Genomic DNA, 21,834 nt, shown 5'->3' with positions numbered 1-21,834 from the left:
TGAGAAAACTCAATGTTTTACGATTTGCCTCTCTCATTTCAAATGCTTTACTCCTTCTATTACCACACTCTCTCCTACTTTCTCTTTGCAAGTAGGAAACAGAGAAAAAAATAAATACATAAGGATTTACTCCTCACACACATACACACGCAAACATATACATCTACTTTCTCTTTGCAAATCACTCCTAAAAAAAAATAAACAGAGGAAACAGAAACAAAGAAATACATAACGATTTACTCCTCACACAATTTCTTCAATTGGAATTTACCTATGATTTTTCGAAGTAGATTCCATTAGGTCATGGCATATAAATTTCTTTCAATTTCACCCCCAATTAAGCAAAAATTCGAGAAAACTCAATATTTTACGATTTGCCTCTCTCATTTCAAATGCTTTACTCCTTCTATTACCACACTTTCTCCTACTTTCTCTTTGCAAGTGTACCTTAAACCTACCACACTTTCTGCTATTTTCTCTTTGCAAGTGTATACCACTATCATATCCTCTTTCTACCACTCTTATTCAACATCATACATTCTGCTACTTTCTCTTATTAATGCTTAAACCACTCCTCAAAAAAAAAAATTTTTTTTAAAGACAGACAGGAAACAGAACAAAATAAATACATAACGATTTACTCCTCACACACACACATAGACAAGCAAAATTTTTACTTTTCAAAAATTCCAATTCCAGCGGGTCGAAACAAACCCGAGCAACGCCGGGCGATACTGCTACTTTATATATATATGTACCTTGGGCAACTGTGTTCTACTACATCCCTGAGCCGACCAAAGCCTTGTGTGGATTTGGTAGACGGAAACTGAAAGAAGACCGTTTTGTGTGTGTGTGTGTGTGTATCTGTCAGTCTGTCTGTCTGTCCCGCCCCTGCTTAATAATCGGTACTGGTGTGCTTGCATGCCTTTAACTTAACGATTCGGCAAAGGAGACGAATAGAATAAGCACCAGGCTTCGAAAAATACGTCCTGGGGTTGATTTGTTCGACTAAAAATTCTTCAAGGTGGTGCCCCAGCATGACCGTAGTTTAATGACTGAAACAAGTAAAAAGATAATATATATATATATATATATACGCCCTTATCGCCATCTCTATCTTTTCATCGTTTAAAATGTAACTGATCAGATACCAGACCAATTTTTAGGAAAGTGATCTTTGTTTCTCCACCTGCCTTTCTCCATTATTGTCTTGTAAATGTCAATTTAACACTGACTCTGAAGTCAATGATCAATGGTGCTTTTGATTATCTGCCGGTCCTGATTTTAGTGCATAAACTGAACAAACATTTTCAAAATTTTATTCCTTTGTTCTTCGACCTTCTTAATTTTCGTAATAACGATTTCAAATTTTGGCAAAAGGACAGCAGTTACGAGGTGGGCGGGGATGGGTTGTCTATTACATCGACCCCAGAACTTGGCTGGAACTTATTTTATCGACCCTGAAAAAAAAAAAAATAAATAAAAAGCAAACTCGACCTTGGCGGCATTTGAACTTAAAACGTAAAGCAGGAAGAAATACCGCCAAGCATGTTGTCTGGCGCACGAACCATTCCAGTGGCTGTCATCAACAAATGTTTTAAAGAATTTGTTTTATTAAAAGGAAAACGAACGTAAAAGGCATTAACTTCATAAATAACTTTATGAGAGTTGAAGGAAATCATTATACCTGTTGCCATCATTCTTACATGAAGTATCATTAAAGCTTTTAATGCCATCAGGTTTTCTATGAGTGTCAATAATATAGGATTAATTATTCTGTCATATACTCTTCTCACGTCAACACACACACGCGCACACACACACACACACACACACACACACACACACACACACACACACACACACACACAGAGGTTTCACCAACCACGCAACCAAGAACGAAACAAAACTCAAAGGAAAAATAGACACCACACACACACTCATACATACACACAATAAATAAATACATAAATCAATAAACAAACATATTTTCTAGGGAAAATGGCGGAAACGCTTGACTAGATACATTTAAAGAAACAAGCCATCCAGCAAATTGGACATCAATCCCAATGACGGTTCTGCTAAGGCTACAGAAACGACTGAAGCTAGAAACAGATGACCTTTATCGGTGTCATTCGCCACAGCCACGACAGTACCCCCAGTAAGCCCTTGAAAGTTCAATGGGTTGGAAATGGGGAACGTTAGACTGTTATGATACTAGTAGAATAATCAAAGCGGCAAGCTGGCAGTAATCGTTACCGACACTGACTTGCTTTTTATCCTTTTGAGGATCGATAAAATAAGTACCAGTCGACTATTGGAGTCGATGTAATTGACTAGCCCCGACCCAACTGATGACTCCTAAAATATTTCAGGCCTTGTGCCTGTAGTAGAAAGAATATTATGAACGCTAGTTGTTGTCGTCTGCTAATTGTTATATATATGTCTGTCAGAACATCATCTATGAACGCTAGCAGAACAATTAGCAGACGACAACAACTAGCGTTCATAGATGATGTTCTGACAGACATATATATACATAGTATAGTATAGTATATATATATATATATATATATATATATATATATATATATATATATATATATATATATATATATAGGAGCACTCCGTCGGTTACGACGACGAGGGTCCCAGCTGATACGATCAACGGAATAGCTTGCTCGTGAAATTAAAACGCAAGTGACTGAGCAATCCACAGACACATGTACCCTTAATGTAGTTCTCAGGGTGATTCAGCGTTACACAGAATGGGACAAGGCCGGCCCTTTGAAATACATGTACAACTCATTTTTGCCAGCTGAGTGGACTGGAGCAACGTGAAATAAAGTGTCTTGCTCAAGGACACAACGCCTCGCCAGGAATTGAACTCACGACCCTAAGCCACTTACAACGATTTAGAATTTCCTTTTTGTTGCGTATATGATATATATTATTCATACACAAAATGTGGGCATCGTTAGTAAACAATGAAAAGCGTTGCACTTATGTGTATATGCTTACACACAACCACCAAAAATATGGGGAAAAAAAGAGAAAAATTCATTATATTCATGCAGCTTATTTTGAAAGTTCTTCGAAACCATTTTATCTTTTCAATGGTTAGAAAGGAGGACAAAAAGTTTCAGTCATATGCAAATGAGTGTGCTCCCAGACCCCGACGATTTGTTTCCTCATAACTTTCACAAAAATCGATATTTTCTAATGAAGTTTTTCTACAGATATTGTTCAGTCTGTCTAGATACCGATTATATCGGAAATTGTTGTTAAAATGTTTTCACAGTGGGATGAGGGAGAGAATTTTCGGATAATTCATAATAATCTATTTGTTTCCTCATAACTTTCAGAAAAATAGGTATTTATTACTGAATTTTTTTACAAATACCTCTCAGATTATATCGGAGTTTAATGTGAAAAAAAAAATGAATATATGGTGGGCGCGCATATATACATACTAATATACATCACAATTAGATCTACAAAAGGAAAGTTGAAATTTTGAAAAAATTGTGATGCGCCCACCAGTTTCACTCTTTTCTTTTTCTTTTCTTTTCTTTTTTCCACGTTAAATTTCAATATAATCGTAATCTATACTATGTGAAATGTATTTGTAGAAAATTTTAATTAAAAGTGCCAATTTTTCTCAAAGTTTTTAAGAAATAACATTGGTTCATGTGAAATATCCGAAACTTCTCCTTCATCATCTCCCACCGAAATTTTCCTCTTTTTTTTTTTTCATCCTTAAATCCTTAAAAATGTTTTAGCCCGAAGGCTGCGGCCATGCTGGGGCATTCGTAATCTACACCATCTGAAACGTAATTGTAAAAAGTTTTCATTAAAGACTATCCATTTTTCCGAATGCCATGGGGAAGACACACTTATGTAGGTATACTTTAATTGGGTAACACCTGCGATTCCTCCTTTTGACAAACACTCCACGGAGATCCAATGCCAATTTTTCTGAAAGTTTTAAAGAAATAACATTGGTTCGTGTGAAATATCCAAAACTCCTCCTTCATCATCTCCCACCAAAATTTTATCTTTTTTTTTTTCATATTAAATTCTGACATGATCGTAATGTACACCATCTGAAACGTAATTGTAGAAAGTTTTCATTAAAGACTATCCATTTTTCCGAATGCCATGGGGAAGGCACACTTATGTAGGTATACTTTAATTGGGTAACACCTGCGATTCCTCCTTTTGACAAACACTCGACGGAGATCCATTCACTATTTAATGGGTTTTTTTCTAGCAGTTGTCTCCCTTGAGTGTCTGACATGGCGTCAAAGCGGCAAAAGTTGAAACTTTCAAAACGATCTTCGACCTCGGACTGTAACGACTCAAAACTCGACAGCAGTTCGTCTACGAAGGATAAAAGCTTTAATGATACTTCGTGTAAGAATGATGGCAACAGGTATAATGATTTCCTTCAACTCTCATAAAGTTATTTATGAAGTTAATGCCTTTTAAGTTCGTCTTCTTTTAAACAAAACAAATTCTTTAAAACATTTGTTGATGACAGCCACTGGAATGGTTCGTGCACCAGACAACATGCTTACCCGTATTTCTTCCTGCTTTACGTTTTAAGTTCAAATGCCGCCGAGGTCGACTTTGCTTTTTATTTTTTTTTTTTTTTTCAGGTTCGATAAAATAAGTTCCAGCCAAGTTCTGGGGTCGATGTAATAGACAACCCATCCCCGCCCACCTCGTAACTGCTGTCCTTTTTGCCAAAATTTGAAATCGTTATTACGAAAATTAAGAAAGTCGAAGAACAAAGGAATAAAATTTTGAAAATATTTGTTCATTTTTTAACGTCAGGCCAGCTCTCATTGAGCATACGTATGATCGATCAAAGACGTTCCAGTCATGACCAGTCCATTTTTTCCCCTGGTCTACGTTGCTGAATATGTTCTTTTTTTTTTTTTTTTTGCGATCCTTCGGTATAAGTACCGTAAGTGCCGGAAGTGGCTTTGTTTACATTTCTGAAGATAACAGAAACCCTTTTCTCCCACCCTTAACCGTAACCCTCCCCCCCCCCATATATATATATAAAAAAACACTTTCTTGAAATGTATCCGGTACATATACCGAAGTTACGCCGTTTTTTTTAATGGTAGGGTGTGAACTAAGGGGCATTTAGCTGCTACATCTAGCAGGTGGAGCGACCACGAAGGGACTCCCGACAGTGTTGAGTAAAAGGCAAGCTTCCTACGTTGAAGTCGGTTCTTATACCGAGAAATACCCAGGAAAGTTTTAAACGTTGCACCCTTTCAATTTTCCTTTGTAAATATATATATATATATATATATATATTTATAGTTGTTAATCTCATAACCCTCTTAAATATTTAGAACCCTGCTGAAGATTTTGTTTTCTTAAACTAATTCATGGCGAAAGTAGATTTCACCCTCACCGTCTCATATAAAGGGGAATAACTCTGGAATATCTAAGTTATGCTCTATAAAAAGTAATGATTTCCCCCGCTTTACGGTTGTCTCAGGTTACGGAATTTCCCTCAGGGAAATTGTAACGTATGGCTAATAAATTCGAAATATGGTTATGTAATTTTACTCTTGCGGAAACTTGGATGAAGTTTGATAACTTAAAAACTTTTTGGTGTTTTAGTTAAGATGAAAGTTTAGCTAACACTTGGAAAAGTATAATGACGTTACACACGTTCACACACAAGTGTCTTTTATGTTTTCTTTGGTCACAATGAGTGTCTATCTCTGTTTCCCCAAGACACTTGATGAAGGCTGGAGGGTATATCAGTCGAATGTAAATAATGTTCATAATTCCCCATCTCTTAAATATAGAAATGAAATTGCTTATACTTCTACAATACTCAAAATATTTTAATTCTTTTTCTTTACAATTCCTAATATTTAATTACAAAAAGACAGCAGTATTTTATTTTTATATACATCGAATGGCTACGGAGGTCCAGTAGAGTAAAATTGGAAACAAAGGGGTCCATAGGCAAAAAATGGTTGGGAAACACTAATGTAGAGGCTCTGTCGGTTGGACGTGATTGGGGGTGGCACATGATCAGCCAACCCTAAAGAGCAGGGACCACATTGCAATAGAAATACAGTGAGAAGACATCTGTGAGCTGGAGGTTTGAATGTGGTAACGAGTAAATTCATGATGATTAGTCAGAGGCCTTTTCTAGATGCAGTCTAGGATGTCTGTATGTGTAACAGCCGTGTCTTGTAAGTTCACCATCATCAATTCACTGCAGTTTTTCACTATTAATGGCGAGATACTATGGATATATTTTCATGGTAAACTTTCCTCACAGTGAACTCATTTGTAATCGTAATAGCAGTAGTATTGTTTCAGACAAGGGAGAAGTATTACATGGGTTTCACTGGAGGGTTTGTAATTGTTAGGAACTGACCCTGAAGATGAAGTTCAGTATATGTTGAGGATCTAACATCAACAGGGGAGACCATTAGTGATGAGGTCTAGCATTTGCAGAGGGTATGACTGTTCTAGCTGCATAGGGTTAATGTTTAGGGGGGAAAAGGACACTATTGTTTTCTTGACATGTGTAATGATTAAATTTTTGTTTTGTTGAATGAAATAACATTGACATGTATTATAGGAGAATGGTTTTGAAGTTTCTGTTCATGAGATCAGTGTGTGTATAAGGTGTCTATATTGCATGTTAAATACGAGTGACAGTGAGTATCATCTTTATAGGAGTGGCTGTTGTTGGCTGTGAATTCAACTAAGTCAATCATGTATTCAAGGAAAGGTTTAGGGGACAAAGTGAACCTTGGACATAGAAGAGTTGATAGAGTAGCACAAAGAGAACTCTGTAAGGTCTTAGTGCGATTGTGAATTTTTTCTAGAAGCTACTAATCTAAGAGATGAGAGAGAGAGAGATACAAAGCTCATAGGTAGGCAATTTAGAGCTAGGATACATGTGTTCCAGATAAGGGTCAATACTTTATTGATGTCAAATGCAACAACATACTTTCAAAAAATTTCTTGGAAGCAAAGACCCACCGGTGAGTGACATAGCAGAGTAGGAGCCTTATTGGTAGCTGTTAGAGAGTAAAATGGATTCAAGGTGTTGGTAATATGACTGTTAATCACTGTTCATTTCATGTTTGAGAGATGGTTGGGGTCAGAAAGGTTATTTTTCTTAAGAACGAGACATACTGTTTCCAAAGATCCGGATGGATCCCTGCCAAAAGATTGAAGATTGAGGTTAACTCTAGAATGAATAGTCTGAGGGTATTTGAAAAGAAATAGCCAAGCTTGTAACTTTGTTTGTTTGAAGCAGTTGAAAGGTATTTTTGCATTTATACCAATAATTATTGGTGCACTTGATTACGTTAGTAAATCTTTAAGTGACAATCTTGAAAAGCTAAAGTTCTCAAACAAAGTGACCAGCTAATATGAACTAATATAAACTTTTCAAATACTATCTTTAAGTAGGACAACAAAAATATACGAGAGTTTTCTTAAGTTCAACGTGATTAATAAAATATTATTTTTTGTTTTTCAGTTCTTTTACATCTAATGGCAGACAAAATGATATTTTCAAGAAGTTACGGCAGCAGCTACAAGATCTTCATGCTAATGTGCAGCCACCTCAGTTCTCTAAATTCCCAGTTTTCAAGGTCACAGAGATCTTTCTTTTTAATATTTTCAAAAGTGTTACAAGGATGGCAAGCTAGCAGAATTGTTAGCATGCCAGGCAAAATTCTTAACATTTTATCTGTCTTTATGTTCTGAGTTCAAATTCTGCTGAGGCCAACTTTGCCTGTCATCTTTTTGTGGGTTGATAAAATAAGTACCAGTTGTGCACTGGGATCGATGTAATCAACTTAACTACTCCTGGGTAAGAGTATAAAAAACTGCATCCCTCTGCCAAGCCATGTTGAGCTAATGTGGCAGAATGGGCTCATAAAACCAGTTACATCTCAAGTCATTCTATTGTGGAGAGAACATGCTGAGGCCTTCGTCCTGCAGTGGACTGTCATTCCTAAAATTACTGGCCTTGTGCCAAAATTTGAAATAAGACACAGATGTGGCTGTGTGGTTAAGAAGCTTGCTTTGCAACCATGTAATTTGGGGTTCAGTCCTTATGTATATATGTATGTGTGTGTGTTTTTGTGTACCCTTGTCTTGACATCACATGATGGTTGCAAACTAGTGTCACCATCACACAAGAGATTTCCAGTTTTCTGTGAAAAACACATCTGGTTATAGGGAAACGTGACTTTGCTTGGAAGCATTGGAAGACTAGCAACAGGAAGGGCATTCAGCCATAGAAAAGCTACCTCAACAAATTCTGTCTTACCCATACAAGCATTTAATCGATGATGAAACTCTGTTGTAGACTTTTCTGTGGTCAGAGTAAAGGACAAACATTTTTGACTTTATTTTAGCATTTAAACTGGCCATATCCAGCCTAAATTTGTTTTATGTTCAGATTGGCCAGATTTGGCATTTCATGCCTACCCTACAATGTTATTCTAAAATTACACAATCAACGTCATTGAAATCTCAAACCTACAAGACAATGCATGAGTAATTCAAAACAATATGGATACATGAATATTACATTTGACAAAGTAATCTGAATGCTAAAGGGTTGGCACCTTATCTCATAGAACCCCATAAATTTTTTCTTGTAACTGAGAGGTTTCAAAGAACTCATTTGAGGGAACTCTGTTCCAAGAATCATATACTAATGTGACTGCAGTTGACTATAACCTTTCACTATAGTGTGGATGTATGCCAGTGTGAAATATATATATTTCTTTGCCATACACCATTGTGAAGGTGCATGGCTCAGTGGTTAGAGTGTCGAGCTTACAATCGTGAGGTTGTGAGTTCGAATCCCAGACTGGGCTGCGTGTTGTGTTCTTGAGCAAGACAATTTATTTCACGTTGCTCCAGTTCACTCAGCTGTAAGAATGAGTTGCGACGTCACAGGTGCCAAGCTGTATCGGCCCCTTTGCCTTTCCCTTGGATAACACTGGTGGCGTGGAGAGGGGAGGTCGGTATGCATGGGCGACTGCTTGTCTTCCATAAATAACCTTGCCTGGACTTGTGCCTGGAAGGGTAACTTTCTAGGTGCAATCCCACGGTCAGTCATGACCAAAGGGGGTCTCAACGCCATTTTCTTACCTAAATAATATTTACGACTAGAACATTTTATTTTTCATACTTTCTTGAATCAGTGGTTAAAGTAGCCGAATCTTCTCATTTGCAATGTTTACATATTCTAATGGATAACAATTGCAGCGTGGAAGGTGTTTGTAAGCCATTTAAGAAATATTTTTGTCAGTGAACAGGTCGCGGTCTTATAGCGACGAAAATATTTTGACAAATTAAACTTAAATGTTGAAGTGAATCGAACGGCTTTTGTGTGTTTCTTAAATGGCTTATAAGCACCTTCCACGCTGCAATTGTTTTCGTTCCAGCACACGATCTCAGATCAAATCACTTGCTATGCAAGTACATCTCTAATGGATAAGAAACTCAGAAATCTGTTTTTATCGTTACAATGCTTAACTACACAGAAAATGTAGTTCTGTTATGTTTTATTACCGTTTCATGCTATAAAACACATTGGTCTGTTCTTTGCAGTAATGTTTTTCAGTAACATAGGCGTTTTCCTATAAGCTGTGACTAATCCCTTACTCAACTAGAAATGAAAATTGGGAGTAGTTCCCCTTGATGTTTCTCATGATGCAACATTACTTCTGAGAGAGAAAGGAGAATCAGCTCTGGTGCTTGGTCTTTTACTTATTACAGGCACTAGACTGCAGCCATGCTGGAGCACCGCCTTGAAGAATTACTGGTCAAATGTATCGATCCCTATACTCAATTTTTTTTTAAGCCTGCTACATATTCTGTTGGTCTCTAATGCCAAACTGCTAAGTTACGGGATGTAAACACACCAACACCAGTTGTCAAGCGGTGGTTGGGGACAGACACAAAGACACGCACGCCCCCCACACACACATATAATAATATAAATAATATATAAATATATGCATATATACATACATATATGTACATACCTGTATATATACATGCATATATGGGTACAGGACACCAAAAAAACGTTGAACACAATGAGAAACGAAAACATAAAAAACGAACTTTTTTCGAACAATGAAAAAAACAAACAAACAGGGAAACAAGGCAATCAACATAAAGAACATTCCCCTTCATCAGTTGTCCCTGTTTCATCTACACCGTGTTTCGAATGCAAGGACAATACGCAACTTCGTTGAAACAGTCCTTCCCGCAAACCACTTCAAATATTATTTAAGCAAGTTTAAACCATTTACCATTTTTGTGGCACCCCACTTCCTTTGATGCCTTAAGCATGTGTTTATTTTGCTTAATGGTTAACCCAGTGCTGCAAGTCATATTCTCATGCTAGTAACATTGTAGTTTTATATATTTGTTACTCGATCTGCAGACCATCCTTAACCCTTTCGTTACTATATTTCTGACCAAAATACACCCCTCATGAGTTTCAATTAAATTCTAAAATAATCATGAATTTAGACTAGTTTCATTAAACAACTGTAACTTTTTTACTTGTCCACATATTAATGTGATATTTGGAACATAATTGAAGAAAGGGTTCTTAATCAATTCTATTGCATAATTTTTGTCTCAAAGTGACTCTAATTACAGGTAAATCCAGGTAAACTGAGCAAAAGGTAAAAATATTAAAATTTTGTTTAAGTTTTCAATTACTGTGTGTTTACTCAAGCAGGCTTGATCATGTTAAATGAATAACAATAACAACAACAGTATCTCTATGACTTCACTCATTATCTTATCTTCTAATTAGCCCCATGCAACCTAAATGAACTTTACTATAATAATAAAAATTTTACTATTGAACCTAGTTCATCTCTAGAGAAAATACAGTGTTATCCTTTGATGCATTTCACCTCAAGTAACGAATGTATATTAATTAGGTACAACTTCTTTCACTTGATGCCAAATTTTGTCTCTTATGAGCATTCAAGTTTCTATCAAATCTCAACTTAACTTTCAATCATCATCCTCATTAACGTCCGTTTTCTATGCTGGCATGGGTTGGACAGCTTGACAGGAACTGGCAAGACCAGGATCTGCACCAGGTTCCATAGTCTGTTTTGGCTTGGCTTCTACAGAGGGTACTGGGTGCTTTTTAGGCAGCCCCAGCACCCATCCCAGTGCTTTCTATGTGGTACCTTGGTTTTAAGATCTCAATTCTGTTGTGGTGGGTTAGGCACATCATTTATAGGTACAAGCATGGATATGTGGCTAGGAAGATCACTTTGCAACCATGGGGTTTTGGAATTCAGTGACACTGTGTAGCACCATGGGCAAGTGTCTTTTACTGAAGCTAACCAACGTCTCATGAGTGAATTTGGTAGACAGAAAACTGTGGAAGTCCATTGTAGAGATGTGTGTATGTGTTTGTGTTTATCTCCCCACCACAACTGGTGTTGGTTTGTTTATATTCCTATAATTTATTAGTTTGGCAAAAGAAACTGATAGAAAAAATAAGTTCTGATGTCAATTTATTCGATTAAACCTTTTAAGGCAGTGTCCCAACATGGTCGCACTCCAGTAACTAAAACAGTTAAAAGATAAAAGAGCCTCACCATTTTCATATGCTAATGCATCAACGCTAATTAAAATATTTACAGCCTCCAAAATGGGATTGCTTTGTTTTTGTTCCCATATGACAACTTATTTCTTTTCTCTTTTTTTTTTTTAATTCTGAAGGTTAATAATGTTGAATGCAGTCATAATGAAGCGTTGAATAATTATGAATCGAAATGGACACCGTTTCCAGAATTCTGTTCCAACTGTGCTACAGATGTTCATTGTGGAATCACAGATCAACTAAATGCCGGTTCTTCTGAAACAAATGATGCTTGTACTTTTTCACAACTTATCAATCATTTTCACCAAGAACATTTAAATAACAACCAATCAAATTGCATTGAAAAACTATCAAATTTCAATCCAGGTAAAGATGTGCTACTAATAATTACGATGTAGATGAAATAGACAGTTTCTGTTGCCTAGACAAAAATTTTTTCTGTTGTAAATACCGATAACAAAGTGACTCAAAGCCAACGGTAGAGTAATCCTTTAGCATTCAAAGTGGTCATGTCCAGCAAAACTATTCAGCCTGTTTTGTGTTCAAATTGGCCAGATCTGGCCTCTTACACTTACACTACAATGTCACTTTAAAAACATTCACATCATTGAAATCTCAAAGCTATTGATTGATTAATTCAAAGCAATGTGAATAAATAAGTATTACATTTTTCAGAGTAATTTGAATGTGAAAGGGTTAAGCTACTTTGGCAGTAATCGTTTTAAAAGCAGTTTAGGATAGGGGTTGTGTGTGTGTGTGTGTGTGTGTTGGTAGGGAAGAGGGAAAACTGCAAGTGTTTATGCTTTCATCGTTCATTCATCATCATTGTTTAATGTCCGTTTTCCATGCTAGCATGTGTTGGATGATTTGACTGAGGTCTCGCAGACCAGATGGCTGCACCAGGCTCCAATATGATCTGGCAGAGTTTCTACAGCTGGATGCCCTTCCTAATGCCAACCGCTCCAAGAGTGTAGTGGGTGCTTTTACGTGCCACCGGCACGAGGGCCAGTCAGGCGGTACTGGTAACGGCCTCCCGACCTATAACTGGGTACTGAATGTATCTGATAACAAAAGCATAAAAATAAACCCTGACATTTAAGCTAAAATCAGACCTGATCGTATTTGAAAGAATTCAGAGTGACAGGGCAAGCTGAATTCAAGCCTGAAGTATTGACAGTCAGCTTAAAATGTTACGTATTCAATGTGAAAAAGATGAAATATAAGTAAGGAATTGTTCTTTTACATTTGAATATCAGACTTCTATTACAAGGGAACTAGACTAGTAGATATGATGTTTTTTTTTTGTTTCTTTTTTCTGTTCTTTCTCGAGCCATGCCTGGCTCATAAGGGCTGGTTTCCCGGTTTCTTGGCATATAGGTTCCCCACCTGGACAGACATCAGTCCATTGCTGGTGAGCTGCAAGATGCTGGAGGAAAGAGTGAGAGAAAGTTGTGGCAAAAGAGTCAGCAGAGGTTTCGCCATTACTTTCTGCCGGAGCCATGTGGAACTTAGGTGTTTCGCTCATAAACACACACATCGCCCGGTCTGAGATTCGAACCCGCAATCCCTCGACCGCGAGTCCACTGCTCTAACTACTAGGCCATGTGCCTCCACAGATATGATGTTGGACAACAAACATAAATTCTTGCATTCAAGTCCTCTACAGGTTTCATTTTATATTTGTATTTGATTTTGCATAAATCACTTCACGTAATTGTTGGAATAAGGTATCAGCTTTTTTGAGAATGTTACCTGAGGTAATTATTCCTCTCATCTACTTAGTGTTATAAAAGAGCATAAGAGACGTTTATCTTAAACATCTTGCGCAGTTTGATTCTGCATCAATTCTATAATATTTTTACACCTGAAGAACTTGCTCAGTGCTAACCCCTATGAGATGTATCACACTAGTGTACAGGTGAGTATATAAATTTATCAAATACTAGCACTATGACCCGGCATATACAGCTGCGTGCGCACATACACGCAAGTACTGTCCAAATCTCCGACCAATCACATACAGCTAGCTGGCATTCAATTGGTGTATCAAGCTTCGGGCATTTTGATTGGGTTTTGGATAGAAAATTCACAAAAAAGTCACTTCTATTGATTTTTTAATGGCTTTGCTGGGTGACTGGGGAAATGTAAAGATGTGCACGACCATCCTTGGACGGTTTTGAATGACCATAGAAAGTGCGAGCTCTCTAACTGAAAAAATGTGGATTTGTATAAAGGACACACACGCAGATATTTTACTGTTTATATAAAGAGAGATGAACGATGGTAAATAAAAGTTATAGGAAATAGAAGAAAACAATATGAAATGCATTTCTTTATGGTTTCATATCTGAGCTTAACATAACAAATAGTATTTCTTACTTGTATTATATGCATTGCAAGTATATCATAAACCTCCCATTTGTGTGTATACACCAGAATATTTGTTCTGTATATGTGGCTTTAAACATTTTGTTTCCTGATGTGGTGACGGCAGCCCTCAGTGGACAACTCTAAGCTAGATATGTTTGCTGTCCATCACAACTGCATGTAGATAAATTTGTCTGAATTTATAGAACCATCACAAACAGATGTAGCAACCTGTGGTTCTCAGCCTTTTAAGTCTATGCGAATGGTATATATAATATCTTTTCCGTAGCATACTAATAAGGTTTTGTAACGTGATTTTTAGGTCTGACTATTAATTTTAACAATTTCAAGTCTTAGTGCTGGTGCCACATGAGCACTGATGATGGTACCATGTAAAAAGTACTGGTGCTGGTGCCACATGAAAAGCACCCAGAATTCTGTGCAAAGTGGTTGGCATTAGGAAGGGCATCCAGCTGTAGTAACTATGCTGAAACAGAATAGAACCTGGTGCAGCTCCAGTTAAACCATCCAACTCATGCCAACATAACTGTATTACATATGGTATTACATATGGTAAATTGATGTTCCCTAATTTATATTAAATATATATATAATAATAATAATAATAATTGTGTACAGTGCTCAAGTGCACTACAACTCATCTAAAGTGTATGTATAATCAGGTGTAGTTTCGGCGGATTTCGGAAAGCATGAGGGCCTTAAAGGATGCAGAGTCATGGCAGTCAACAACTGACGCAGGCAGTTTATTCCATGCTTCAGCAACTCTGAGCGTGAAAAAATGTTTCCGAAAGTCATGGGAGCTGTGTTGTTTTCTGACTTTGTAGGCATGTCCACGTGTGTTAGACACATGGAGATCAAAAAGGTGTTCAGTGTTGTTGTTGGTGAGGTGGTTGATAACTTTGTGGGTGTTTACCAAGTCCGTCGCCAGACGCCGGAGCTTCAGTGAATCCATGCCCAGGGAAACATCATAAGGTCTACTGCTAGAAAAAGGTAGCCCATGCCTGATTTAACCAATAGGAAAGCAAATGTTAATAAATTCTAATGATTTAAGGCAGCAAGCTGGCAGAATCATTAGTATGCTAGGCAAAATGCTTAGCAACATTTTGTCCATCTTTACATTCTGAGTTCAATTTCTGCTGAAGTCAGCTTTGCGTTTCATCCTTTTGGGGGTTGATAAAATGAATACCAATTGAGCCCTGGGGGTCAAATGTATATGACTTATCCCTTCCCCCAAACTTGCTGGCCTTGTGCCAAAATTTGAAAGCAATATACTTTCATGGTTTGACAAGCTCTACAGAGTAAATTTCCATTTAGCTGAGTGTGTACCCCTTTGTAACTAGAAAGTTTTATTATTTTTAAGTATGTTTAAATTTAAGGTTAATGATATGAATATACATGTTATTAATTAAGTAAAATAAAGGAATTTGGCAAAAGGGGTTGTAACTACATCATTTTATTGTTACCCCATAAGTACATGTACAATGTACAGTTTCAATTCCCACTTTCTTATAAGTTTGGTATCTTGTAATTATATTGCCCCGAAATTTCATGTTAATGTTTGTTTCTAAAAGGTACACCTCACCAACGCAGTTTACTTGATGTGAAGAAACCAGATTGTATGATTAGTCCTGATCTCTTCACTTGTCAATCACCAGTGGAACCAAAGCCAATCGTCAACAAAGAAACTAATGGGAAAGCAGTGGCAAAGACCTTATTTCCTTTGCCTAATGCTCAAAACAGCAGTTCATCAGACAATAACCAACAGGGGGAATCTTCATTGATCAAACAATGTCCAATCTGTCAGGAAGTTTTCTCACCTCAGTAAGTATGGATTTATTACAGCATACACAATGTTAATTTAAACGGGCATGTCTAATTTAGCAGGGAAACAGGATTGTGGGTGTTCATCTGGTTGTACAGAAGACATGACTATCTTAGCAACATGAACAAATATTAACAAGAAGCTATCTGTTATCTGTGAGAGATATATGTTCAATCTTCTTTAAAAGCACACTGTGTATATGTATAACAAAACAATACAACTTGTACAACGGCGAGCTGGTAGAAACATTAGCACACTGGGCGAACTGCTTAGCAGTATTTCATCTGCCGTTCAAATTCCACTGAGGTCTACTTTGCCTTTCATCCTTTCGGGGTCGATAAATTAAGTACCAGTTACGCACTGGGGTCGATGTAATCGACTTAATCCCTTTGTCTATCCTTGTTTGTCCCCTCTGTGTTTAGCCCCTTGTGGGTAGTAAAGAAATAGGTATTTCGTCTGCCCCTACATTCTGAGTTCAAATTCTGCCGATGTCAACTTTGCCTTTCATCCTTTCGGGGTTGATAAATTAAGTACCAGTTACACACTAGAGTCGTTGTAATCGACTTAATTCCTTTGTCTGTGCTTGTTTGTCTCCTCTGTGTGTAGCCCCTTGTGGGCAATAAAGAAATAGCAACTTGTTATATACTGAATATTACTGTTAATGTACTTATTACATGATTACTAAATTAGGTAAATACTGTTGAACTGCTAGTTCTATTTCTCAGTTGGCAGATATTTTACTGCACTGCTTTGAGAAAGGCATCAATCACAAATTCCTTATAAATTTGAAACTTTCTAACAAAGTGGTTTCTTTGAAATTGCTGGATACGCTAGAAATAGCTACCATATCATTTTTAAACTAATCCTACTATCTCTAAAAAAAAAAGAGGAAAGACAATGGATAATCTAGTCTGGATTACACTATACTTTAAAATAATGCAGGATAGTCATGGGTTGTATAGTTTTTGATGAAGGCTGAGGGATATGGCAAAGCCAGAGGAGTGTAGCATGGCAAATTCTGAAGGGAAGCGCTCAATTGAGCCAACTCTGCTTTTTACATTGATGCTGAGTAGAGGAATCCTAGAAGATCAAAGGTCAGGGTCATCAAGCTCTCTCAAAAGAGTAACTGCAATTCATCCATAGGGGTGGCATCCATTATTGTGTAATCAGCTAATGAAAGGTTCGCTATGGCTTAAGCTTCTAATTCAAATTCAAAATAATGGAATTGGATGGTTATAGAGAATCATGGGGATGCATGAAAGCACCATGACCAAAAAGAAGAGACTAAAGTACATTTCATGTCCTATATTTTGTATTTTGTGCATATTGTTTCTATTAAGTATTAAATATTGTATCACAAGTGGATCCTGGGGATCATCGTTTAACGTCTGCTTTCCATGCTGGCATGGGTTGGACGGTTTGACCGAGGACTGGCAAGCCAGGAGGCTGCACCAGGCTCCAATCTGATCTGGCATGGTTTCTACAGCTGGATGCCCTTCCTAATGCCAAGAGTGTTGTGGGTTCTTTTCACATGCTATTGGCATGAGAACCAGTCAGGTGGCACTGGCATCAGCCACGTTCAGACAGTGATTTTTACATGCCACCAGCATGGGAGCCAGTTGGGGGCACTGGCATCGATCACCTTCGCATAGTCTTTTTATATGCCACCGGCACGGGGAGCCAGTTAGGCGACACTGGCATTGACCCATGCTTGAATGGTGCTTATTACATGCCACCAGCATGGGTGCCAGTCAGGCAGCAATGGCCAGTTTATATAATTAATTAGTTGCAGTAAAGTGCATTTAAAATAACGAAAATAACCAGATCAGATTGGAGTCTGGTTCGCCAGACCTCAGTCAAATCGTCCAACTCATGCTAGCATGGAAAGCGGACGTTAAATGATGATAATGATGATGATGAATTGAATAAAATTCATGTCTCTCTTTATCATTTAACAAACTGGACTCTGTTGGTTATGACAACAAGGTTTCCAGCTGATCCAGTCAATGGAACAGCCTACTTGTGAAATTAACGAACAAGTGGCTGACCACTCCACACACCAACATACCCTTAATGTAGTTCTCAAGGAGATTCAGCATGGTGCAGAATGTGACAAGCCTGGTCCCCTTTGAATTACAGGTACAACTCATATTTGCCAGCTGAGTGGTCTGGGGTAATGTGGAATAAAGTGTCTTGCTCAAGGACACAACATGCTACCAGGAATCAAACCCATGAACTTACAATTGTGAGCTGAGTATCCTAACCTCTAAGCCATGTAAATGTATGCTATATATGGACTATTAAAATTGTAACATAGATTTCTATTCTGTGTCCAGCTAACAAAATGATCTGTCTGTCAGTGTTTCTAGAAATACTGAAAGTATCACAGCAGCTAATTGCCTTTGATACATACATCAGGAGGATGGACAAACATAGATGAGATATACTGTCAATTATATTAGTAGATAAGAAGCAATCCAAAATGTTTTGTATTGTCAGTATTTGTTTCATTTACATTTTACTTTTTGTTTTATCTTGGTATTATTTTCTTTTTTCCAGGATGACCCTGAGGGCAAGAAGTACACACATAGAAGTTTGTCTTGACACCGCAAGTAGTGATATCTGGGAAGATGATTCATAAGTCACAACTAGTGAAACCATCAACTAGATATTCCGAACAAAGGAATTTTAGGCCACAGCAGCAGATAGTGAAGATAAATATCAATGACAATCACTGATTCTTTGCAGCCTCTGTTTCACCCTATCTATATACATCTGCATACATCATCTTCATCATCGTTTAACGTCCGCTTTCCATGCTAGCATGGGTTGGACGATTTTGACCGAGGGCTGGTGAACCAGATGGCTGCACCAGGCTCCAATCTTGATTTGGCAGAGTTTCTAAAGCTGGATGCCCTTCCTATAATGCCAACCACTCCAAGAGTGTAGTGGGTGCTTTTTACGTGCCACCGGCACGGGGGCCAGTCAGGCGGTACTGGCAACGACCTCGCTCGAATCTTTTTACACATGCCACCAGCACAGGTGCCAGTAAGGCGATGTTGGTAACGATCATGCTCAAATGGTGCTCTTTTACGTGCCAGCGGCACGGAAGCCAAGATGGTCCAGCAATTATCTTCAGTTTGGGGAAGTTATCATCACTATATTAGAGGTCATCCTAAAACTGCACACTGAAACTGTTACCATTCTCTCTCTAGATTGCTCATTTCTCAAATGTAAAAGCTGAATTGAGATTATTGCTGCAATTTAACCTCATAGTTATAGATTTATGGAGCTGGTATCACTTACCTTAATTTGTTGTAGAGCCATCACTATGAAACTCCATTCCATTCCAAGCTAAGGAAATTACACTACATTGGATTACGTACTGTAATCATGGCTCAAATTCAGAGTTGTTGCAGTTATTCCCATACTTGAGACAAGCAAGCAAGACAACAGTAGATATTACCAAACTAACCATCCCTCCTAATTTATTTGGAATTGACTGTAAAATACCATAAGCAAACAAAAAACATCACTCGGGTTGTATGGATCAAACTTGACCCTTACTTCTTTTTTCCTTGCAACAACAGACTATAATGCATTGTGCTAATTCAAGACTGTCCACTTTTGATTCTAATTAAAATTTTTGACATTACTGGAACATTCAAAACCAATAGCTCTTTGGTTGTTATTTTCTATATGTTGTAAATATCATTCATCTTAAATGATAACTTTTTTCTTCAAGGATTTTGTATCGGGGCACTCTTTGTTTGGTAATAGATCTTTTTGGCTTTCTGACTCTGAAATGTTCCTTATAGAAGATATATAAAGTCATTGAAAAAATAATAGGTTTAAAAAAATTTTTTTTTTAAAGTTAAAGGTATTAGGGGACTTAAGTATATATTTGATATTTAAGCTACCGCCAACTAGTGGGTACTGGTAGAATATCCATGGATGTTAAATAATCATTTTTATAGTTAATTACTTGTTGCAAACTACATTCATTCACTAGTTTAACATCCATTTTTTCCATGCTGGCACAGGTTTGACTTGAATAAAATGTTCTCCTTTTATATATCATCATTTAACGTCCAATTTCCATGCTGGCATGAATTGGACAGCTTGACTGGAGCTGGCAAGCCAGAGAGCTGCACCAGGCTCCAATTGTCTGTTTTCACAAGTTTCTACAGTTGGATGCCCTTCCTAATGCCAACCACTTTACAGAGTGTAGTGTGTGCTTTTTGGCACCAGCACAGGTACTTTTTACATAGCACCTTGTATTGTATATATACATCATCATCATCATCATCATCGTTTAACGTCCGTTTTCCATGCTAGCATGGGTTGGACGGTTTGACCGGAGTCTGGGAAGCCTGGAGTCTGCACCAGGCCCAATCTGATCTGGCAGTGTTTCTACAGCTGGATGCTCTTCCTAACGCCAACCACTCCGTGAGTGTAGTGGGTGCTTTTTACGTGCCACCAACACAGGTGCCAGGTGAGGCTGGCAACGGCCACGATCGGTTGGTGCTTTTTACATGCCAGCAGCACGGAGACCAGTCGGATGGTTCTTTTACGTGCCACCAGCACTGGTATCACAACTACAATTTCCATTGATATATATATATATATATATATATATATGTATAAACTATTTACAGGTTATATATACATGAACAGTTAAACTTTTGTTCATAACTACTCAGTAGTCAGCTAAGTTATTCGTTAGTATTTCCAAGTACCATAGGTCAACTAACTAAACAACCTGTCAGTTCTTTCATAAAATTCAAACATACTAAAAGTATCATAGCAGCTAAATGTCAAGGGCACATACAAACAAAGTGAGAGAGAGAGAGATGGAGGTACACTGATCATATTAACAGATGATGATGGTGATGATCTTTGATTCATTCCACATTGCACTAGTAGGTTTTTTCTCCTTAGCTTTTCAATTATCTTCCTGCACAAGCATTTCAGTTTAGTAATTATTTATAACACATTTGTTAATTGCCAAGGTGAATGTATGAGTCCCTCATATTGTGATTATTCCCCTTCGTTAGTAATGATTGGGAATGCTGACCAGTGAAATCATCATCATCATCATTGTGGAGTTCCATCAAAGTAGAGCTGGTGACGTGTACTCTTAGAACACTATGAATCTAAATATCTTCTTAGTTGCTCATAAAATTTCACTGGAGAACAGCTGAAAGCATCTCCATCTACTGCATTGCAGTATGGTACAGTGTGTGTGTGTGTTGCATTGCTGATGAAGGAGAACAATATTTAAGACTAACCTCTCTTACTGAAATCGTTACATATACTAGAAAACAGCCATTTACTCAAACCAGGACAACAGGTTCAAAAACTGTTTCTGCCTCGGGGGGATATCATATACCTCACTAATATTTAAGATATGATAATGTTTGTGGTCTGTGTGTGTGTATATATATAAATATGTATATATAAATATGTATGTGTATATATATATATATATATATATATAGGCGCAGGAGTGGCTGTGTGGTAAGTAGCTTGCTTACCAACCACATAGTTCCGGGTTCAGTCCCACTGCGTGGCACTTTGGGCAAGTGTCTTCTACTATAGCCTCGGGCCGACCAAAGCCTTGTGAGTGGATTTGGTAGACGGAAACTGAAAGAAGCCCGTCGTATATATGTATATATATATATGTATGTGTGTGTGTTTGTCCCCCTAGCATTGCTTGACAACCGATGCTGGTGTGTTTACGTCCCTGTCACTCAGCGGTTCAGCAAAAGAGACCAATAGAATAAGTACTGGGCTTACAAAAGAATAAGTCCCGGGGTCGAGTTGCTCGATTAAAGGCGGTGCTCCAGCATGGCCGCAGTCAAATGACTGAAACAAGTAAAGAAAAAAAAAAAAATATATATATATATACACGCTCATTTGTATCTGCAAGTTTTGCACATTTGGCAAGTGTCTT

General features: G+C 37.6%; 1 protein-coding gene across 1 annotated transcript; it reads left to right on the top strand.

Annotated features, from left to right (window-relative positions):
* The first annotated feature begins 4,274 nt into the window (after window positions 1-4,274).
* On the top strand, window positions 4,275-18,763 carry LOC115220748. The gene is made up of 5 exons (XM_029790891.2): window positions 4,275-4,435; window positions 7,541-7,655; window positions 11,788-12,034; window positions 15,628-15,877; window positions 18,438-18,763. Exons 1-5 carry the CDS (start codon window positions 4,299-4,301, stop codon window positions 18,517-18,519), a joined length of 831 nt encoding a protein of 276 aa, XP_029646751.1. The 5' UTR covers window positions 4,275-4,298; the 3' UTR covers window positions 18,520-18,763.
* The last annotated feature ends 3,071 nt before the right edge of the window (window positions 18,764-21,834 follow it).

Source organism: Octopus sinensis, linkage group LG17, assembly GCF_006345805.1.
Source record: "Octopus sinensis linkage group LG17, ASM634580v1, whole genome shotgun sequence".
Classification (NCBI taxonomy): Eukaryota; Metazoa; Mollusca; class Cephalopoda; order Octopoda; family Octopodidae; genus Octopus; species Octopus sinensis.
The sequence above is the reverse complement of the archived record's forward strand: the minus strand, read 5'-3'. Positions and strand labels throughout refer to the sequence as shown.